This window comes from Canis lupus, chromosome 13 (genome assembly GCF_003254725.2).
Source record: "Canis lupus dingo isolate Sandy chromosome 13, ASM325472v2, whole genome shotgun sequence".
In the NCBI taxonomy this organism is placed as follows: Eukaryota; Metazoa; Chordata; class Mammalia; order Carnivora; family Canidae; genus Canis; species Canis lupus.
The window spans coordinates 189,472-208,394 of NC_064255.1; the positions used below are offsets into that span (position 1 = coordinate 189,472).

An 18,923-nucleotide genomic window follows, 5' to 3' on the forward strand; every position below is an offset into this window, starting at 1 on the left:
AAACTAGAAAGGATGTGTTACAGTTTTCTAGATATGAGATATAGTAGATATCGGTTCTTTCCAGCAAAGTCTCTCATTGGCTAAGGCTGTGGATAATATGGATGGGAATTTTTGTTGGTAGTGAGTGATACAAGTCTCTCATAACATCTAGGCTTCCTTCATCTGAATTCAGGAATCTAATACATTTAGGTAGTGAGGGATACTGAATTTTTGAGGGATCTCCAGTGAACCCCTTTTATAAAGCACAGATACCCTGTGCTACCATCTAATACAAAGGATCAAGTGTAGCTCTGTCAGATATTGACTGGTGAAGATTTCAGTGATATGTATTTACTTATTTTTAATTGAAATATAATTAGTATACAGTGTTATATTAGTTTCAGGTGTGCAATATGATTTAAAAATTCTATACATTTCTTAGTACTTATCAAGATAATTCCCTTTATTTATTTTCCCCACCCTCCCACCCACCTCCCCTATGGTAGCCATCAATTTGTTCTCTGTAACCAGTGATATTTAATATGTTTTTCAGCTTTTGTTGAATGTTATGACAGATGTTCATCAGGATGTTTTAAAGATAGGCTGGCCACGAAATAAAGATTGCCATCAAACCTGTTATTAATACCAACTTCTCTGGGTCCCACTTTAAATATATCTAACTTAACTAACAAAGTGTCCAGTATTAAAATGGTTAACATGAGTTTTGCACTATGATGTGTATTATTAGGTTTAACTAAAGGTATAATATACTTATTTTGTTGGGGAAGATGTGGAGATGTGGAGGGAACCCTCCTGCACTGTTGGTGGGAATGTGAACTGGCGCAGCCACTCTGGAAAACTGTGGGGAGGTTCCTCAAAGAGTTAAAAATAGATCTGCCCTACAACCCAACAATTGCACTGCTGGGGATTTACCCCAAAGATATAAATGCAATGAAATGCCAGGACATCTGCACCCCGATGTTTATAGCAGCAATGTCCACAATAGCCAAACTGTGGAAGGAGCCTCGGTGTCCATCGAAAGATGAATGGATAAAGAAGATGTGGTATATGTATACAATGGAATATTACTCAGCCATTAGAAACGACAAATACCCACCATTTGCTTTGACGTGGATGGAACTGGAGGGTATTATGCTGAGTGAAAGAAGTCAATCAGAGAAGGACAAACATTATATGGTCTCAATCATTTGGGGAATATGAAATACAGTGAAAAGAAATAAAGGGGAAAGGAGAAAAAATGAGTGGGAAATATCAGAAAGGGAGACAGAACATGAAAGACTCCTCACTCTGGGAAACGAACTAGGGGTGATGGAAGGGGAGGTGGGCGGTGGGCGGGGGTGACTGGGTGACGGGCACCGAGGTGGGCTCTTGACGGGATGAGCACTGGGTGTTATTCTATATGTTGGCAAATTGAACACCAATAAAAAAAATAAATTTGTAAATAAAAAAGAAAAAAAAAGAAAAAAGGATGAAGAAAAATAAACAGTCTAAGGAACTTACAAGACATTATCAAGTGTACCAATATACACATTATGAGCATCCCAAAGAACAGAGAGAGAAAGGAAGTAGAAAATATTTGAAGAAATAATAGCCCAAAACTTCCCAAATGTGATGAAAGATATGAATCTACACATCCAAGAAGTTCAATGAACTCCAAGCAAGATAAACTGAAAAAGACATACAATGGAATATGTACAGGGATGCCTGGGTGGCTCAGCGGCTGAACGTCTGCCTTTGGCTCAGGTCATGATCCGAGGGACCTGGGATCGAGTCCCACATCTGGCTCCCTGCATGGAGCCTGCTTCTCTTCCCCCTCTGCCTCTGTCTCTGCCTCTCTCTCTCTCTGTGTCTCTTCATGAATAAATAAATAAAACCTTTTAAAAATTAAAAAAAAACTTACTTTGTTAACTTATTTTGAGTCTTAGCCATAAAAGAAGAGTCCACATTTTTCCCTTCCCACCCCAACCCTTTAGGGCAGATACATTATTGTTCATAAAAGGATGCTGGTAGAAATATGTGAGACCTAACAACATAATTTACTACTTTCTACTTCTCTGCCTGCTCCCTTGGCTCTTAGTAGAGCTTTTGGAGCCTTATGAAGAGTTCTTGAAGAGCTATAAACTGGTTAACCCATTTTACTTGAAGAAAAGTAAAAATTAAGCAAAGATCACACTTCTTCAGTTGCTATTAACAAACTTTTAAAGATTTAGAGTTGCCTCTTTGCAGTTGAGGCTTCCAAGGGAAAATTATTTCTCAGGGAAAAATGTGAGCACCAGAAGAGGCTTAATATAATTTCAAATTGTGAGTAAAAATAAGGTTGAGCTATTTCTTTCTTTTATTAGCCTCGAGCTGCTAAAATTATATGGCACTAAATTATGACTATTGAATGATTTGAGTATTTAGTAACTTTTTATGAAGACAACCTGGTAAGTCAATTTCACAGAAGAGATAACATTCAGGGCTAAAATATCAAGTCCCCAGGTTGGGTCAGCATGTCTTTCAACTACGCTTAAAGAGAAGGGTTTGTTTCTTGATAGTCCTCTGTTGAGGTCTCAGTTTTGACTACCCCAGCCTTGACCCTACTGCTGCAGGTCCCGGAGTCTTTTTTTCTTCTTCCTTTTTTTTTTTTTTTTTTTTTAAGATTTTATTTATTTATTCATGAAGGACACAGAGAGAGAGAGAGAAAGAGAGAGAGAGAGAGAGAGAGGCCGAGACATAGGCAGAGGGAGAAGCAAGCTCCATGCAGGGCTCGATCCTAGGACCTTAGAATCACACCCTGGGCCGAAGGCATGCGCCAAACCACTGAGCCACCCAGGCGTCCCTTGTTCCTTTTTAAGGTAGCATTGGATTCTCTGGTATCTATTCTCTTCTGTATATTAATATTAACCTCCGTATTTGTTATGGTATAGATAAAGTCTTGTAACAGAAAGATGTAAAATGCAGTACTCACACAAGATAAAAGTTTATTTCTCCTTGTGTAAAACAGCCCAGGGTGGGTCCGTAGACTTTGTTCCATAAGGTCACACTCAGAGACCTATTCTGCTTTGGAGAGCCTGATTCTCTTTGTCTTCAACTGGAGAAAGTAGTCCACTTCCATTAACAGTGTTAACATACCCGGATTTATCCTGGTCATGGTTTCTGTTTCCCTCTCCTTTGCTGCCATATGGACTGTGGTATTGCTTACCTGTTCTCCCTGTCTGCTGTTTTGGAAGTTCTACTGTGTTTCTATGATTCTAGTTTTTTTTTTTTTTTTTAAGATTTTATTTATTTATTCATGAGAGACACACAGAGAGAGAGAGAGAGGCAGAGACACAGGCAGAGGGAGAAGCAGGCTCCATGAAGAGAGCCTGATGCAGGAATCGATCCCAGGTCTCCAGGATCATGCCCTGGGTTGAAGGTGGTGCTAAACCGCTGAGCCCCCGGAGCTGCCCTGCTTTTAGTTGTTAACTCAGGAAGTCTTAACAGGTATACTCATCAAAGTCTGGAGTTAATAATATCGTGGCTTATTTTTTTTTTTTTTTTTAAGTAAGTCCTTTAACTCCTGTGTGTGTATGTGTGTGTGTTTTAGGGTCTTTTTTTTTTTTTTTTAAAGATTTTATTTATTTATTTGACAGAGAAAGAGAGAAAGCACAAGCAGAGAGACCAGTGGGCAGAGAGGGAGAAGCAGGCTCCTGCTGAGCAGGAAGCCCCACAGGGGACTGGATCCCAGGATCCCGGGATCATGACCTGAGCTGAAGGCAGACGCTTAACTTATTGAGCCCCCCAGGGCACCCATAAAGATTTTATTTTTAAGTAATCTCTATGCCCATCATGGGCCTCAAACTCACAACCCTGAGATCAAGAGTCACAGGCTTCTCTGAGCCAGCCAGTGTCTTTTTTAAAAGCTCCCGAGACAATGACCTATAATACTGTTTGTTTAGGATTACCCATTATATTTATGTCTCTCTTTGTCCATTATTCTTTTTTTTTCTGCGATCATTATTGTAGTTTTCATTTTAAAATAAAATATTTGGGGGACGCCTGGGTGGCTCAGTGATTGATCGTCTGCCTTTGGCTCAGGGCCTGATCCCAGGGTCCTGGGATCGAGTCCTGCATCAGGCTCCCTGCATGGAGCCTGCTTCTCTGTCTGCTGTGTCTCTGCTTCTCTCTCTCTGTGTGTTTCTCATGAATAAATAAATAAAATCTTTAAAAAAATAATAAATAAAAATAAAAATGGATATTTGGTACCCAAACTGTGAAAAGTATATGACCCATCATTTTTCTTTCACACCTCAGACACCTTGTCTAGATTCACTCTTCTAAAATATATGTTGTGAAATGTCCTTTAGTGAGGCTCTGTTGGTGGCAAATGCTGACAGCTTTTATTTGAAAATGTCTTTATTTGGCTCTCATCCTTAAAAGATTGTCAATCCTAGATTGACAGTCCTTGCCTCTTAACATGTTGAAGTTCTCTTTGGCTTCTATGTTGCTGCAGACTGGCCAGTCGTCAGTTGTATTGACCTTTATTTTCGATTTGTTGGGTCTGGAATGGGTATTGTGGTTCTACATTAGTAGTAATCTGTGGACGATGCTGAAACTCTCATCTGCAGACCACACTTTTGGTACCAGTGGTTTGGTGAACTCCTACGCTTGTGGTATTAAATTCATTTTCTTATATTCTTGACTATGTAGTTAAAACTTTGACTATTAGTTTTTATTCTTTCAAAAGATATTGAACAGAACGGGTAACAGAGTATGGCTATAAGGAACAAACTTAATAATAAAGAAATACCATGGGGCTTTTCTGAAAATATTTTAAAAATTAATTTAGTAAATCACAGTAGGGCTTTCTTTGATTCTTTTATTTTTACTTGAGCATTTTTCTTTGCCTGTTTTTTTTTCTCTTGCCAGCAGTTTAGAAATTAAATGGGAGTTTCTCAGATAATCTTTTTTTTGATATTTTATTTATTTATTAATGAGAGACACAGAGAGAGGCAGAGATGTAGGCAGAGGGAGAAGCAGGTGCCTCACAGGGAGCCCAGTGCAGTACTCGATCCCAGGACCCTGGGATCATGACCTGAACTGAAGGCAGACGCTCAACTGAGCTACCCAGGCATCCTACATTTGATTTTAATTTGACAATTAAGACTGTTTAAGAAATTAGCTATCAGAGTATACTTTAGCAGCTGGTTGTTCTAGAATTCCAAGCTGTGTTTCAACTGTAGGAGTATATGTTTTTTGTTTTTAATTTCTTTTTAAAAAAGATTTATTTATTTATTTCAGGAGTAAGGGGGACAGAGGAAGAGAGAAAGTCCTAAGGAGATTCCTCACTGAGCCCAGAGCCTGACACAGGGCTGTATCTCACAAGCTGAAATCATGACCTGAGCTGAAACCAAGAGTGTGATGCTCAACCAGCTGTGCCACCCATGTGCCCTTGTCTTTCATTTCTGATATTTGTTTTTGTTTGGGAATGTTTTGAATATATTATTATTTTGTTAGAAGATTTTAACTCTAAAGTATAATATAACAACACTGTTCTTGAATGGGATACAAAATTTATATTCTGGTGGTTAAGTCTGTAACAGACTCTTCACTTTCATTAGTAGACACATTCTGTTTTATGAGTTTCATTTCTATCTGATGAATAGCTACAGGAATAAAGTATTCTTGTATATATTAAAACTAAGTGGAGTAAATAATGTAATCAGTCTTTCTTTTTTTTTTTAAGATTTTATTTATTTATTCATAGAGACAGAGAGAGAGAGGCAGAGGGAGAAGCAGGCATCATACAGGGAGCCTGACGTGGGACTTGATCCAGGGCCTCCAGGATCACGCCCTGGGCTGCAGGCAGCGCTAAACCGCTGCGCCACGGGGGCTGCCCTCAAACAGTCTTTCAAAACATTTTATGGTAATCCAGGTTGTTGGACTAGGATGGTTACAGATAGGGAGTAATAGACCTCATTAATAAAGCATATCAGAACATAAAGAAACCGTGTTTGCTGTATAAAAAAATTAATTTAGCCATTTTACACTTTATATTTGCTCTTGTCTTTTCCAAATGCTAGTCTTCTGACCCTTTAGTATGTGATACTTTTTCTTTTTTCTTTTTTTTTTAAAGATTTTTTAATTTTTTAAGTAATCTCTACACCCAGTGTGGAGCTTGAACTTAACCCCGAGATCAAGAGTCACATGCTCCACTGACTGAGCCAGTCAGGCACCCCTGTGATACTTCTTTTTTATGTGTGGAGTTTAGGTCTCCATAGCCTATTCTAAACTAGGCTCCAGTCTAGACCCATCTCTTCATAAGCAGAGAGATCCAGAATGTTTTTTAAGACATAGAAGGGAGCATGCTTGTTCTTCCCACCCATACAACCTGCACCCAAGTCTCCCAGAGGCTCTTTGGACAGCATTCCTCGATCTGGCCTCCTCAGGGGGACCATCCTTTGCCTTCTGTCTACTGCCCAGACAGCTTTCTCATTGTTCACATGGGCTCTGTATTTTGAGAGCATATAATGGTGCCTCAGCCTGAGAGTGAAGATTAGAACCCAGCCAAGTCCATTCGGAGAAATGGGCATGCTTCTGCTGGTATGGCAGATAAGCCTCATTTTGCTTGCTCTTGTAGCATACTGAGTGGATATCTGAGACACTCCCTTGGAAAGAATTCTGAGCATGCACCAGGGGATTGGTTGGCAGATTCCGCTGCCTGGATCTGTGAACTGAGTGTGGTGGCTTCTTGAGAGGGAACTGGGCTACTAGCAAAGGCATGCATGGCATCTGTAACAGTGATTGAGTCTCAGCTGAGAACTATGACCTTGTGCGGGGTTTCCTCACAGTCTGAGTGGCTCATTTGTAGAATGGAGTGATAATGGTCACACTTCCTAGGGAAGGCAGGACTGCGTCAGTGATATAAAATAGTATGGGTGGTGGTAGTGGTATCTTGAGGAAGCCATGTGAAAATGATGGCCCCATGGGCTACAAGGCGAAGCAAGAGGATTTCATTGAATTTGGGGGAAAATATTATTACATTAAAAAAATTGCCTATTGAAACGTAGCTCTAATAAAAGGTACAACTTCCATTTTACTGCTTAACTTTTTTCCCCCTTACTGTGTATGACCTGAACACAGTCCTTTGGTTTAAACCTTCAGCAACTTATAACATTAGTTATAATTATAATTCAGTTCGAAGGACTGACAAGAGTGGCTCATTTTTATGTTTTTGTTTCTTGGAACTGCCTCTTAATTCTCAGTCATTTGCTCTGATTCCCTAATATTATTTGCGCTGTAATCTTTTGTTTCTCGAGATTTCCAGAAGCCTGTTACTTTCTGGTGTTAATAATGTCATCTCCTTGTGAAGTCTTTCAGCTTCTCCCTGAGCCACATTAGCAGAATTCCTTTTCACTCTGAATGAAACATCCAGTGGATTTGGCTGTCTTCTCCACTAGACAATAAGCTACCTTGTGGTGTTGGCCATAATATGTATGTGATGTCTATCACAGTATATGGCCTATGTTTGTTGCCTAAGAGATAATTTCTGGACAGTTGAATGAATTACTTAATGAATGTTCGAGCATTCTGTATTTCTGGTTGTTGATGTATTTACCCCACAGAACTACTGATCTTTGGGGGCAACAGCCATGTGTTACTCCTTGTGTAGCCCAGTTTCGAGCAGAATATTGGTAACATAGTACATGAACGGATTTACTCAATTTCTTAGACAAATAGGATTTTACAATAAATCCAATTTTCACCCCAGAATATATTTACCACAGTAATAAAGAGCAAGTGTCAGATACTTACTTACTTACTTACTTAATTATTTATTTTTAAAGATTTTATTTATTTATTCATGAGAGACACTGAGAGGCAGAGACACAGGCAGAGGGAGAAACAGGCTCCATGCAGGAAGCCTGATGTGGGACTCGATCCCAGGTCTCCAGGATCACACCCTGGGCTGAAGGCAGCGCCAAATCACTGAGCCACCTGGGCTGCCCAAAAACTTATTTTAATATCAGAACAGGACCATATAGATGAGCTTATTTGAATAAGAAAGTGCATTTGGATCAGAGTTCTAAAATTAGATTCAAATATATTTTTTTAAGATTTTATTTATTTGGCAGAGAGATAGAGTCAGAGAGCACAAGTGGAGGGGGGAAAGGGCAGAAAGAGAGGGAGAAGCAGGCTCCCCACTGAGCAGGTGGCCTGATGCAGGGCTCAGTCCCAGGACCGCGGGATCATGACCTGAAACCAAATGCAACATTTAATGAACTAAGCTGCCCAGGTACCTCAGATTTAAAGGTATTTCAAGTAAAAAGTTCATACTTTCATTACATTTTGATTTGCCTGTTGAAGTTGGACCCATCTTCTAATGGTAGGCACATCTACCATTATTACCTTTTTTATTATTTTTTTAAAGTGGGGAAGAGGCATAGGGAGAATCTTAAGCAGACTGCACACCCAGAGTGGAGCCTCATGTGGGGCTCAATCTCACAACCCTGAGATCATGACCTGAGCCAAAATCAAGTCTGACTGACCCACCTCAGTTTAACCAAGTAAGCTACCCAGGTGCCCCTGCCATTATTAGCTTTATTTATTTATTTATTTATTTATTTATTTATTTATTTATTTATTTATTTTCAAATATTTGAGTATCAAAATTAGCCAACTAGGGTAACCTAGCTGGCTCAGTTGGTGGAACATAAGACTCTTGATCTTGGAGTCATGAGTTTGAGCCCCAAACTTTTTTAAAAAGTCAAAAAAAAAAAAACCCAATTATCTGAAATCAGCATATCTGATTATAAGCCATATGTTTGTTTGTTTGTTTGTTTATTTATTTATATGTTTGTTTTTGACCTTTTTACTGTGAGTATTCTACACATACAGAAAATGCACAAAATACAACCAAATAGTTATATATCTACCACTCAAGTCTGACTTTTCTCTGAAAGGTTACCCTAAAGATGACAATATACATCCTTGACTTTTAAAAATCTCATATTTACTGGTACTTTAATCCTCTTCCTGGGCAATGCAAGGATTTAAGATCAGTTCAATTCCAGTTATCTGCTCTTGGTTTATAGGCTGTTGTCTACTTTGAATCTATTTCTGTTTGCACTCGCAAGTTATTATGACTGTTACTGTGTTATCAATATTCACAAATTGCCAACATAATTATCATTTCTGTTATTCTTCTTTGTACATCTTCAGCCTTTTATCTGGCATCATTTTTCTTTTGCCCAAAGAATACTTTCACTGTTGAGCTGCTGGTGACAGATTCCCTCAGTTTTGTCCAAAAGTATAATTTATTAATTTTCTTGAGAGTTGTCTAATGGGTTAAACTCATCCACTGTATTCATGATTTGGCTACTACAGTTTTTCATTCTAAAACCTCTTTATTCTTTTCAAATCTGTCCTTTTTTTTTTTTTTTTTGATGCTAGTTCCCTGCCAAAATTCTCCTTGTGCTTTTTATCTATCTCCTTGCTTTTCATAAACATAGCCACTTTAGAGGGCATGCTCACTTACTTCAATATCGAGAGTACCTATGTTTTTCTTGTCTGTCCTTTCTCCTGATTCTTGTTCTGAGAGTCTTGTCTTTTCCTGTTTCTTTTTTTTTTTTTTTAATTTTTATTTATTTATGATAGTCACACACAGAGAGAGAGAGAGAGAGGCAGAGACACAGGCAGAGGGAGAAGCAGGCTTCATGCACCAGGAGCCCGACGTGGGATTCGATCCTGGGTCTCCAGGATCGTGCCCTGGGCCAAAGGCAGGCGCTAAACCGCTGCGCCACCCAGGGATCCCTCTTTTCCTGTTTCTTGTATTCTGGACACTGCACTTGAAAATTAAAAAAAAAAAATTCAAGGCATTGGATGATATATAATCTTTCTCCACCGGGATTTTAGTAGCTTTTATAGGGGTCTGGCACCTGGAGAGTGGCTAAATCCAGTTTCAATACTCAGATGATGGAAAGCTGGGCTGTGTCCCTTTGAAGGCTTGTCTACTGGTTCACCTTCCTTCAGTGGTGAGGCCCCTGTGGGTTCTTAGGGCAAAGCCCTGGGGAATCTACCCTCTATTTCCACCCAGGAGGCCCTTGACTGCCTGGCCCAGTGAGGCTGTCACGGGTACTGCTCAGGCTCTTAGCTCTCATCCATCTCTAACAGAATCAACAGATACCCCTGGGGTATTTCTGCCTTCTGCATCTTGGACCAGTAATTCTTCACTGCTTCATTAACTCTCATGCTTTCTCACAGACATGGGTTCTTTGTCCAGATTTCCTAATTGTCCTCAGAGAGAAATTGATTTGTATTGCTTATTTCACCATTATTGGAAGTGGCAAATCTCTTAATTATTATTATTTTATTTTACTCTGACATTTCTCCTCTGAAATATCTATTTCCAAGATTTCTCTTGAACACCTGGCCAGATTTACTTGTTATTGATCATTTTCTTTCTATTGATTGTTTTTAGAGAATCAAGTTTCATAAAAATATTTTATAATTTTTTATATTAAAAATATTTTTGAAGTTTTAAATAATTGTTCCTAACTCTAAAAGCAGTTTATGCTCATGTTAGCACTCTGGAGAATACAAAAAGGAGAGACAATGATAATGAAAGGTATAAGTCATTTGGAGCGCCTGGGTGGCTTAGTGGTTGTCTGCCTTTGGCTCAGGTCATGATCCCTGGGCCCTGAGATAGAGCCCCCCCCAATCAGGCTCTATGCTCTGTGGGGAATCTGCTTCTCTCTCTTCCTCTGCCCCTCCCCTCGCTCCTGCTCTCTCTCTCACTCTCATTCACTCTCAAGTAAATGAAACCTTTCTTTTAAAAAAAAGGTACATCTGCAAACCTACTACCTGGTTTATATATAAAATTGTATGTTTTAGTGTTTTTAGTCTGTAATTTATACATATGAACATATCACACATATACATAGAACTGGAGTAACATTTTTATACTGTAGTTTGCATTTAACACACTGAACATTTTTTATTGTTAATACTTTGAAATATGATTTTTAATGCTTAAGATTCTATTATTTGGTAGTAATATTATTAAGCCATTCTACTTTTGTTTCAAGTTTTTATTTATTTATTTATTTATTTAATTTTTTTATTTTTTTATTTATTTATGATAGGCACACAGTGAGAGAGAGAGAGGCAGTGACACAGGCAGAGGGAGAAGCAGGCTCCATGCACCGGGAGCCTGACGTGGGATTCGATCCCGGATCTCCAGGATCGCACCCTGGGCCAAAGGCAGGCGCTAAACCGCTGCGCCACCCAGGGATCCCTGTTTCAAGTTTTCATTATAGATAAGTCTGCAGTCATTTTTGGACAGCATTTTCAGTACAAATTTCTAACTGTTGTGTAACGATTATCTCAGTGAATTTGAATATTATTAAGGTTCTCATGTTGAAGCTTTTAAAAAATGAGCTGATAATTACATTTAACATTTTCAGTTGTTTAGACTGAAGCTGTAGGTATCACTGTTCACTTAGGATGTGATATATGATTTAAAGGTAAAGAGCATTCTGGCTGGGACACCTGGGTGGCTCAGCGGTTGAGGGTCTGCCTTTGGCCCAGGGCGTGATCCTCGAGTCCTGGGATCGAGTCCCATGTTGGGTTCCCTGCATGGAGCATGCTTCTCCCTCTGCCTACGTCTCTGCCCCTCTCTCTGTGTCTCTCATGAATAAATAAATAAAACCTTTGAAAAAAATAATAAAGAGCATTCTGGATCCCTGGAGAACATACAATGGTCTCATCACTAAAGTAATTGGACAGAAGTTGAATTTATTTACATACGGAAGTAATCATTGTCAAGACCAAGGAAAAAAATATGTGACACCACAGGAACACTTTGTAAATAGAACAGGAACAGTTTGTACACGACCTATCCAGACAGACAAGGAAGTCCAAGCATAAATGAGCATTAGCTGAACAACATCACAAATATGCCCACTCTTTCTTTTACATTTAGATCAGCTGTGGTCATTACATAATCTGCTCCTGGCAAGTCTTTGTGTCTTCTTCATTCTCATTTGCAGTCATTTCGTTCTTAATCAGAACTGATGATTGGGTGATTTTTGATGATGATTGGGTGATCCTCTCTCTTTCAGGAAGTCCTTCCTACCCAGTGTTCTTTGGGCTTTGACTTAATTTGACCTTTTCCACCTGAGTGTGTAGTAGCCACCGTGGATAGTCCTCTCCTGGCTCCTTTGCATAGACCTCAGCCCTCATGGATCCTCTGTCAACCTACTGTAGTCACTATATATATCACCCATGGCATGCCAAATCCCCATCCAGCAGTAGAGGTTTTATGACACAGTGCATATGTGTCAACACACAGTTTTCTTATGCCCATTTCACTCTGATGAAAAGAACACAGTGGTGACTAGTCCTCTGTGATATGTAACGACCTTACCATCACATCTTTGTTTTATCTTTGTCCCCCACTTTCTGGACTATCTTGTAAAGAACTAGGGCAGCTGGAAGGGCAGTTGGCTCCAAGACTGTGGTCTGTGGCTTGTGAGTCTGGAGAGAAGAGCCACAGGACTGGTGCCATGGAGGAGAAGATGACAGTGAGCAGAGCAGCTAGGGCACAGCCAGGTGCAGGAACCAGGGCCCATGGTGGAGCGAGAAGCACACTGAACCAGTGACTAGAACTCTGCTGCCGGGAGTGATGTGCTGGGTACAGGCGACCAGAGCAAAACCAGGGCTGGCCCGAACACCAAAGGTCGGCTAAAAACAGGCGGAAAGCATGATTCTTTGGGCCTCCGCGAAGTACTTTCCAGCACAACGAGTCTAAAATCAGCCTCATCTAGCCTCTGTCATGTCCCATATTTCTGGTAGTAATAAGGTGGGATCCTATAACCCAGCCTTGAAACACCGAGGCTTGTTTGTGTCCCGTTATCTTTGCCTCTTGTCAGTGAATATGGCTCTGATGATGCTGCCTCTCTACATGGAAAGGCCTTGGGGTTCCAACTGTGGCTCTTCTAACACTAGGACCTGAGGTGAGGTCCCTTCACCTCTGAAAGTAACCTGTGAGACCACGGTCCCACCATGCTGTCTTGAGAATACAGGAAAGTGGAAGGAACCTCTTGTTACTCCTCAGGAGACCGGTGCAGTGCTCTCCAGCTCAAGGGGCCTGTCTCCTGCTGAGCCCCCCATCTCTTCTGGTTCGGTCTTCCTAGTGACAGGACTCTGATCATGTCTTACCCCAGCTCAGAAACCTTTATGGCATCTTCATTAACTATTACCTTGAAGCCCCAGGCTCCTGTCCTGCTCCTAAGGACCATCCACCATCCAGTCTTAGTCTGCATTTCTTTCCTTTTCTTTTTTTATCTAAAGAATTATTGATTTATTTCAGAGAGAGAGAGTTAGCATGAGTCGGGGAGGGATAAAGGGAGAAAGAGACAAACAGTCTCCCCATACTGAGCATGGAGCCTGACAAGGGCCTGGATCCCAGGACCCCAAGCTCATGACTTGAGCCGAAATCAAGACTTCCGTACTCAACCGCTAAGCCTCCCAGGCCCCCACCCCAGCCTGCATTTCTGTTCTCATTCTCTTATACTTAACCTTGCCTGCTGTGTTCAGCCACATTGAGCTGCTTACTCTCTATTCAGTACAGGCCCCCATCCCAGTGGCCCTACTCAGACTGAATGTGTTCTTTTCCACACTGCTAAGCTTCCAAAACCTTCCCATCTCTCTGTCCCCTGTCCCAAGTGCTCCCATCTCTACAATGCCTCCCTGTGCCCTCAGTCTCAGGCTCAGGCTTCTAATCCCTTTCTCTGAACTTCCATTAGTCTTTCTCTGAACTCTTGGCATGCTTACTGCTGTATGCTTTGTGTTATTTGGGCACATGACTTATTTGACTTCATATTCTGAGTCCAGGAGAATTCTTCCTAAGCACTTAGTGCAGTTCCTATCTGTTGTTGCAGTTAGCAAGTGTGTTGTGATAAGTAAACCAGGCGTGGGGATAATAATAAGCTGATTAAGAGCTGACAGATGCTTTCTCCACTGAGTATTCTTAGCTCCCTTGGCAAACATAAGTGGACCATATATGCATGGGCTTTTTCTGGGCTTTCAGTTCTGTTCCATTGGCCCATGTGTTTATGCCTGTACTACACTTTTAATTACCATAAATTTGTTTTTGTTTTTTTAAGATTTTATTTATTTATTTGAGAGAGAGCACCAGCAGGGGGAGGAGCAGAGGGAGAGGGAGAAGCAGGCTCCCTGCTGAGCACAGAGCCCGACTTGAGGCTCCACCCTAGGACTCCTGAGATGATCTGAGCTGAAGGCAGACACTTAACTGACTGAGCCACCCAGGTGCCCCTAATACTACAAATTTGTAATAAAATCTGAAATCAGAAAAAAAAAAATGAGTTGACAGATGTGTTGGAACTAAAAAGACAGGACAACAGCGGTCTATTGCTAGCTGAGTGGCAGCCAGGTCATGTTCCATGCCAGCCAAGAGCTGTTATGTGGTTCTTGTTGAGGTGTAAAGAGGTAAGTGAACTCATTGGAGTGGCCATTAAATGCCAGTCACTCTGCTAGATGTTTTACTTGATTTACTCCTTTGAACCCCAATCAGATGATCACGTTCTTCCCTTTCTTTCTTTCTTTTTTTTTAAAGCTTTTATTTATTCATGAGAGACACACACACACAGAGGGGCAGAGACACAGGCAGAGGGAAAAGCAGGCTCCATGCAGGGAGCTCGACATGGGGCTCGATCCCAGGGCCCTAGGATAACGCTCCGGGCCGAAGGCAGGCACCAAACCGCTGAGCCACCCAGGGATCCCCTCTTGTACCCTTAAAATAAAATCCAAACTCTGTAACACTAGCCATACAGAATCCCTAAATGTGTCCTTCATATCCTTAACCGGATACACTGCCCTGCCTCCTCACTCCACCCAACCTCCACTGCTCCTTAAAGCTTTGCCTGTAAATCCTAGGTGTATGTCTTCCCTTTTCAGCCTCAAAACTGTGACCCATTATGGTAATAGTGAATATGCTGTCTTTGTATGGTGGCTTACTTTTTCAAAAATACAATCTTAGGTGATTTTGTCTCTGATCTTATTTCAGTTGGTAATCTTAGGACTGCCTTTTGCAAAGACAGGATTAGAGAGGGAATGAAGTGCCAAGAAAACTGGACAGTGTATCAAAGCACATCTTTGCTAAACATCACAAGCCAGCTGTAGGACTAACTCATACCTTTCTTTAAGCTTTAGATATGTTCTGATAAGCTTTCTTCAAATAGAGTTTGGCTAACCACACTGTCTTTAAAACGTGCTATGAAGTTTCTAGGATCTTTGAAGAGAAACAAGCAACCGGTAGTTCTAATAACCACTGTGGGGAGGGTAATTGGTGGATAGCAATAGGATGGAAACTGACTTTTCACTATATACTCTTTTGTACCTTAAGAAATTTTTTAACTACATATTTGTAATCGTTATTTATGTTAGCTTTATATATATGTACATACATTTGTATACATACATGTATGTACGTGTATTTTACACACACAGGATACATATGTATACTCTGAAATTGCTATTCATTCTCATTGTCATTTTATTTCAAAAAGCAATCAGATCATATGAGACAATTTGGAAAAAAAGAGGAAGAAAAATAATTATTCTGAATCCTACAATAATCCTTAAACGACCACTTGGGATTGCCACTGAAAAATGAATTCTGGGGTGCCTGGGGTGGCCCAGTCAGTTGAGCCTCCGACTCTTGATTTTGGCTCAGGTCATGATCTCAGGGTCCTAGGATTGAGCCCCACATTGGCTCCACCCTCAGCACAGAATCTGCTTATCCCTTTCCCCCTGTCCTCCCCCCATGCTTGCTCTCTCAAATAAATGAATAAGTAAATAAATAAAATACTTAAAAAAAGAAAAATGAATTCTGGAGTAGATGTTTTGTAGAACAAACAACCTGACATTCTCTTTGAACCTGTTTTGTAAGTAGGTCTACCAAATATGAATTTTATAGTAGTTTTCATAGAAATGTATATAGTTTTATAGAATTTTATAGTTTAGGCCTTTAGTTACTCTTGTAAGTAAAAGAATTTCCTCTACATAATCTTCATGGTCATTCATTTCTCTACCCCATTCTGACAAGAATAAAACACATGCAAAAAGGAGAAATAACCCAGTCTCATCCTGAGCCTCACCTAAGCTTTTACCACACCTGCCCCTCCAGCCCCACCGTAGTTGGTACATGGATATATAGCATGTAGCAAGGGCAGTTAGGAAGAATAAAGGAAGTAGAAATTGTAGAATGGCCAGAATTTCCCAATTAGTTGGATGTAGAGTTAAGGAAGATAGTCAGCCCAAAGATAATCAGTTTTTAAGTATAAACAGCAAGCTAAAAGATTAGGTTTTAGGAATCAAGATTCCTAAAACTCCATTTCTGCAGATTGTTAGCTGCCCTATCTTCTGTAATGTTCTTAACTCCCAAGCCTCAGTTTCTTCGTCTATAACATGGGGATAATTTAGTGCCAATTTCACTAGATTATTGGATGGCTTAAGAGCATGGGTCCATATAAAGCACTTAGTGTAGTGCTTGAGTGTTTTCCACTTTTTTAAAAAAAGATTTTATTTATTTATTCATGAGAGAGAGAGAGAGGCAGAGACACAGGCAGAGGGAGAAGCAGGCTCCATGCAGGGAGCCTGACGTGAGACTCAATCCCGGGTCCCCAGGATCAGGCCTTGGGCTGAAAGGGGGCGCTAAACCGCTGAGCCACCCGGGTTGCCCTCCACTTTTAATGATTAACCATGATGCTAGTTTTTTAAGATAGAGAACATAAAAAGAGGAACAGAGACAGGAGATGGTGAAGGAAGGTGATTTCCATTTACACGAGCTAAATTTAAAGTACCCAAGGGATGTTTATTCTGCAGTCTCCAGAAGGCAGAGGCGGGCCTGGGGTGGATATGGTCCACCTCACCTGTGCTACAAGAGGAATGATCCTGGCTCTGCCACTATACTGTGGTTTTGCATTCATTTTCTGTTACCTAGATGATCGCAAAGCTCAAATTGTATGAATCTGTGAAAATATTTGATCACCTGGAAGGCCTTGTGATTGCTTATCAGAGTACACTCGGCTAACTGGCGAGTTTGTGGGTCTTTCCAGCTTTGGGCGGGGGTGCTATTTTTTTTATTAATTAATTAATTAATTAATTAATTTATTTATTTATTTATGATAGTCATACAGAGAGAGAGAGAGAGAGAGGCAGAGACACAGGCAGAGGGAGAAGCAGGCTCCATGCACCAGGAGCCTGACGTGGGATTCGATTCCGGGTCTCCAGGATCTCGCCCTGGGCCAAAGGCAGGCGCCAAACTGCTGCGCCACCCAGGGATCCCCTGGGGTGCTATTTATGTTGAGTGGTCTGCTTGCTACTTCAGAGTTTCTGCCCTGAGGCAGCAGGAGGTGACATCTAGCTGTCTGCCACAACCAAGCCAAGAGCCCTTGGTCTGAATGAGCATGTGGTGCTTCTGCCTTGGGAATGTTCTCCTGCCCCTCAGGACAGTGGCTTAGTGTTGAATGGGAGGAGTCTCTGTTGAAGTTAAATTCCATATGATCAGTTTAAGTTCCTGTTATAAAAAACATATCCTGGAGGTACTTAAATTTTTTTCCTTCTTATGCAGATCATCAACGCTGTGGTGCTGCTAATTCTGTTGAGCGCCCTGGCTGACCCAGACCAGTACCACTTTTCAAGTTCTGAGCTAGGTGGCGACTTTGAGTTCATGGATGATGCCAGTAAGTACATCAGATAGCAGTTGTAGATCTTCTGGTATTTTTCAAGGGCAGGGAATCCTGCTGCCAGTTCTTCCTGCTAAATTTCAAATACTGATTCATAGGCCCATTTGATCTGAGACATCACTTTCTTTCCATGGTTACAAATCAGATCAACAAATACTTATGTGCTGCTTGTGCTCTGCCCCTGTTCTAAGTGCAAGAGTCTAAATAAGATCTCTTTTTTTTATTGCACCTTGCATTAACTTTCCCATCTTTTTTTTTTTTTTTTTTTCATGATAGTCAGAGAGAGAGAGAGAGAGAGGCAGAGACACAGGCAGAGGGAGAAGCAGGCTCCATGCACTGGGAGCCCGACGTGGGATTCGATCCCAGGACTCCAGGATCCCGCCCTGGGCCAAAGGCAGGCGCCAAACTGCTGCGTCACCCAGGGATCCCTCCCATCTTTTAAATTATTGCTTTGTCATAGTCTTTTTACCCTGGGCCTTTTGGCCTTTTTGAGAGGATGGGAAGTAAATGGCAGGAAGCAAGGTCAAAAGGATCACACATATCTATCTCATTGGGTCTTCTATTATGTCTCTGTATTCACCTTTATTTTAGGAGATGATCATTCTTTATTCCAGAAACTGTGCTCATTATTTGGTGGACTTGGGCTTTTTTCTAATAAGTAAAAACATACACAGGGATATGGTTGTGGGATAGGCCAGAAGGAGGCTAGGCACCCAGCTCTTAAGATCATGGATACCTGAACATTTTATAATTATAGTTATGCTGTGTCCACACTTAAAGGGGCAGTATTGTGCATAATCCCAAACAAAAGATCATGCAAATTTAATTGGAGACCTATAAATGCATTAAAAAAAATGTTGGGGCAAAATGAGTAAGGTGGGGAAAGAGCGACTCGAGATGGGTTTTAGGCATAGACCAGGAACATTCGAAAGACCATGAGGCTTGTGGGTTCTATTCTCAGGGTCAGAAAAATCACTATTCAGTGGTTTTCAGAATTCAGTGGTTATGCACTGATGTGTCTTCTGCAGATTCCTTTCATCGCTAAGAAGAGGATGCATTTAGGAGACTGGTGTGTGAGCACAGAAGCCAGGACACTAGTTTGGAGGTGTTTCCCTGTGATCCAAGACTGTACTGAGGTTAAGGAAGAGGGTGGGTTTTGGAGGTAGGATTGATAGACCTTGTTAGTGTGGG

The 18,923-nt window shown here is 40.9% G+C and overlaps 1 protein-coding gene across 4 annotated transcripts in view; it reads left to right on the top strand.

The window, feature by feature from the left end:
* LAPTM4B (lysosomal protein transmembrane 4 beta) overlaps positions 1-18,923 on the top strand; it is an 82,473-nt gene that overhangs the window by 8,988 nt on the left and 54,562 nt on the right. For all 4 annotated transcript variants that reach the window (XM_025450472.3, XM_049093274.1, XM_035717219.2 and 1 more), the window contains exon 2: positions 17,618-17,729. In XM_025450472.3, the coding sequence (XP_025306257.1) occupies positions 17,618-17,729 (112 nt within the window). The remainder of the gene's footprint in view (positions 1-17,617; positions 17,730-18,923) is intronic.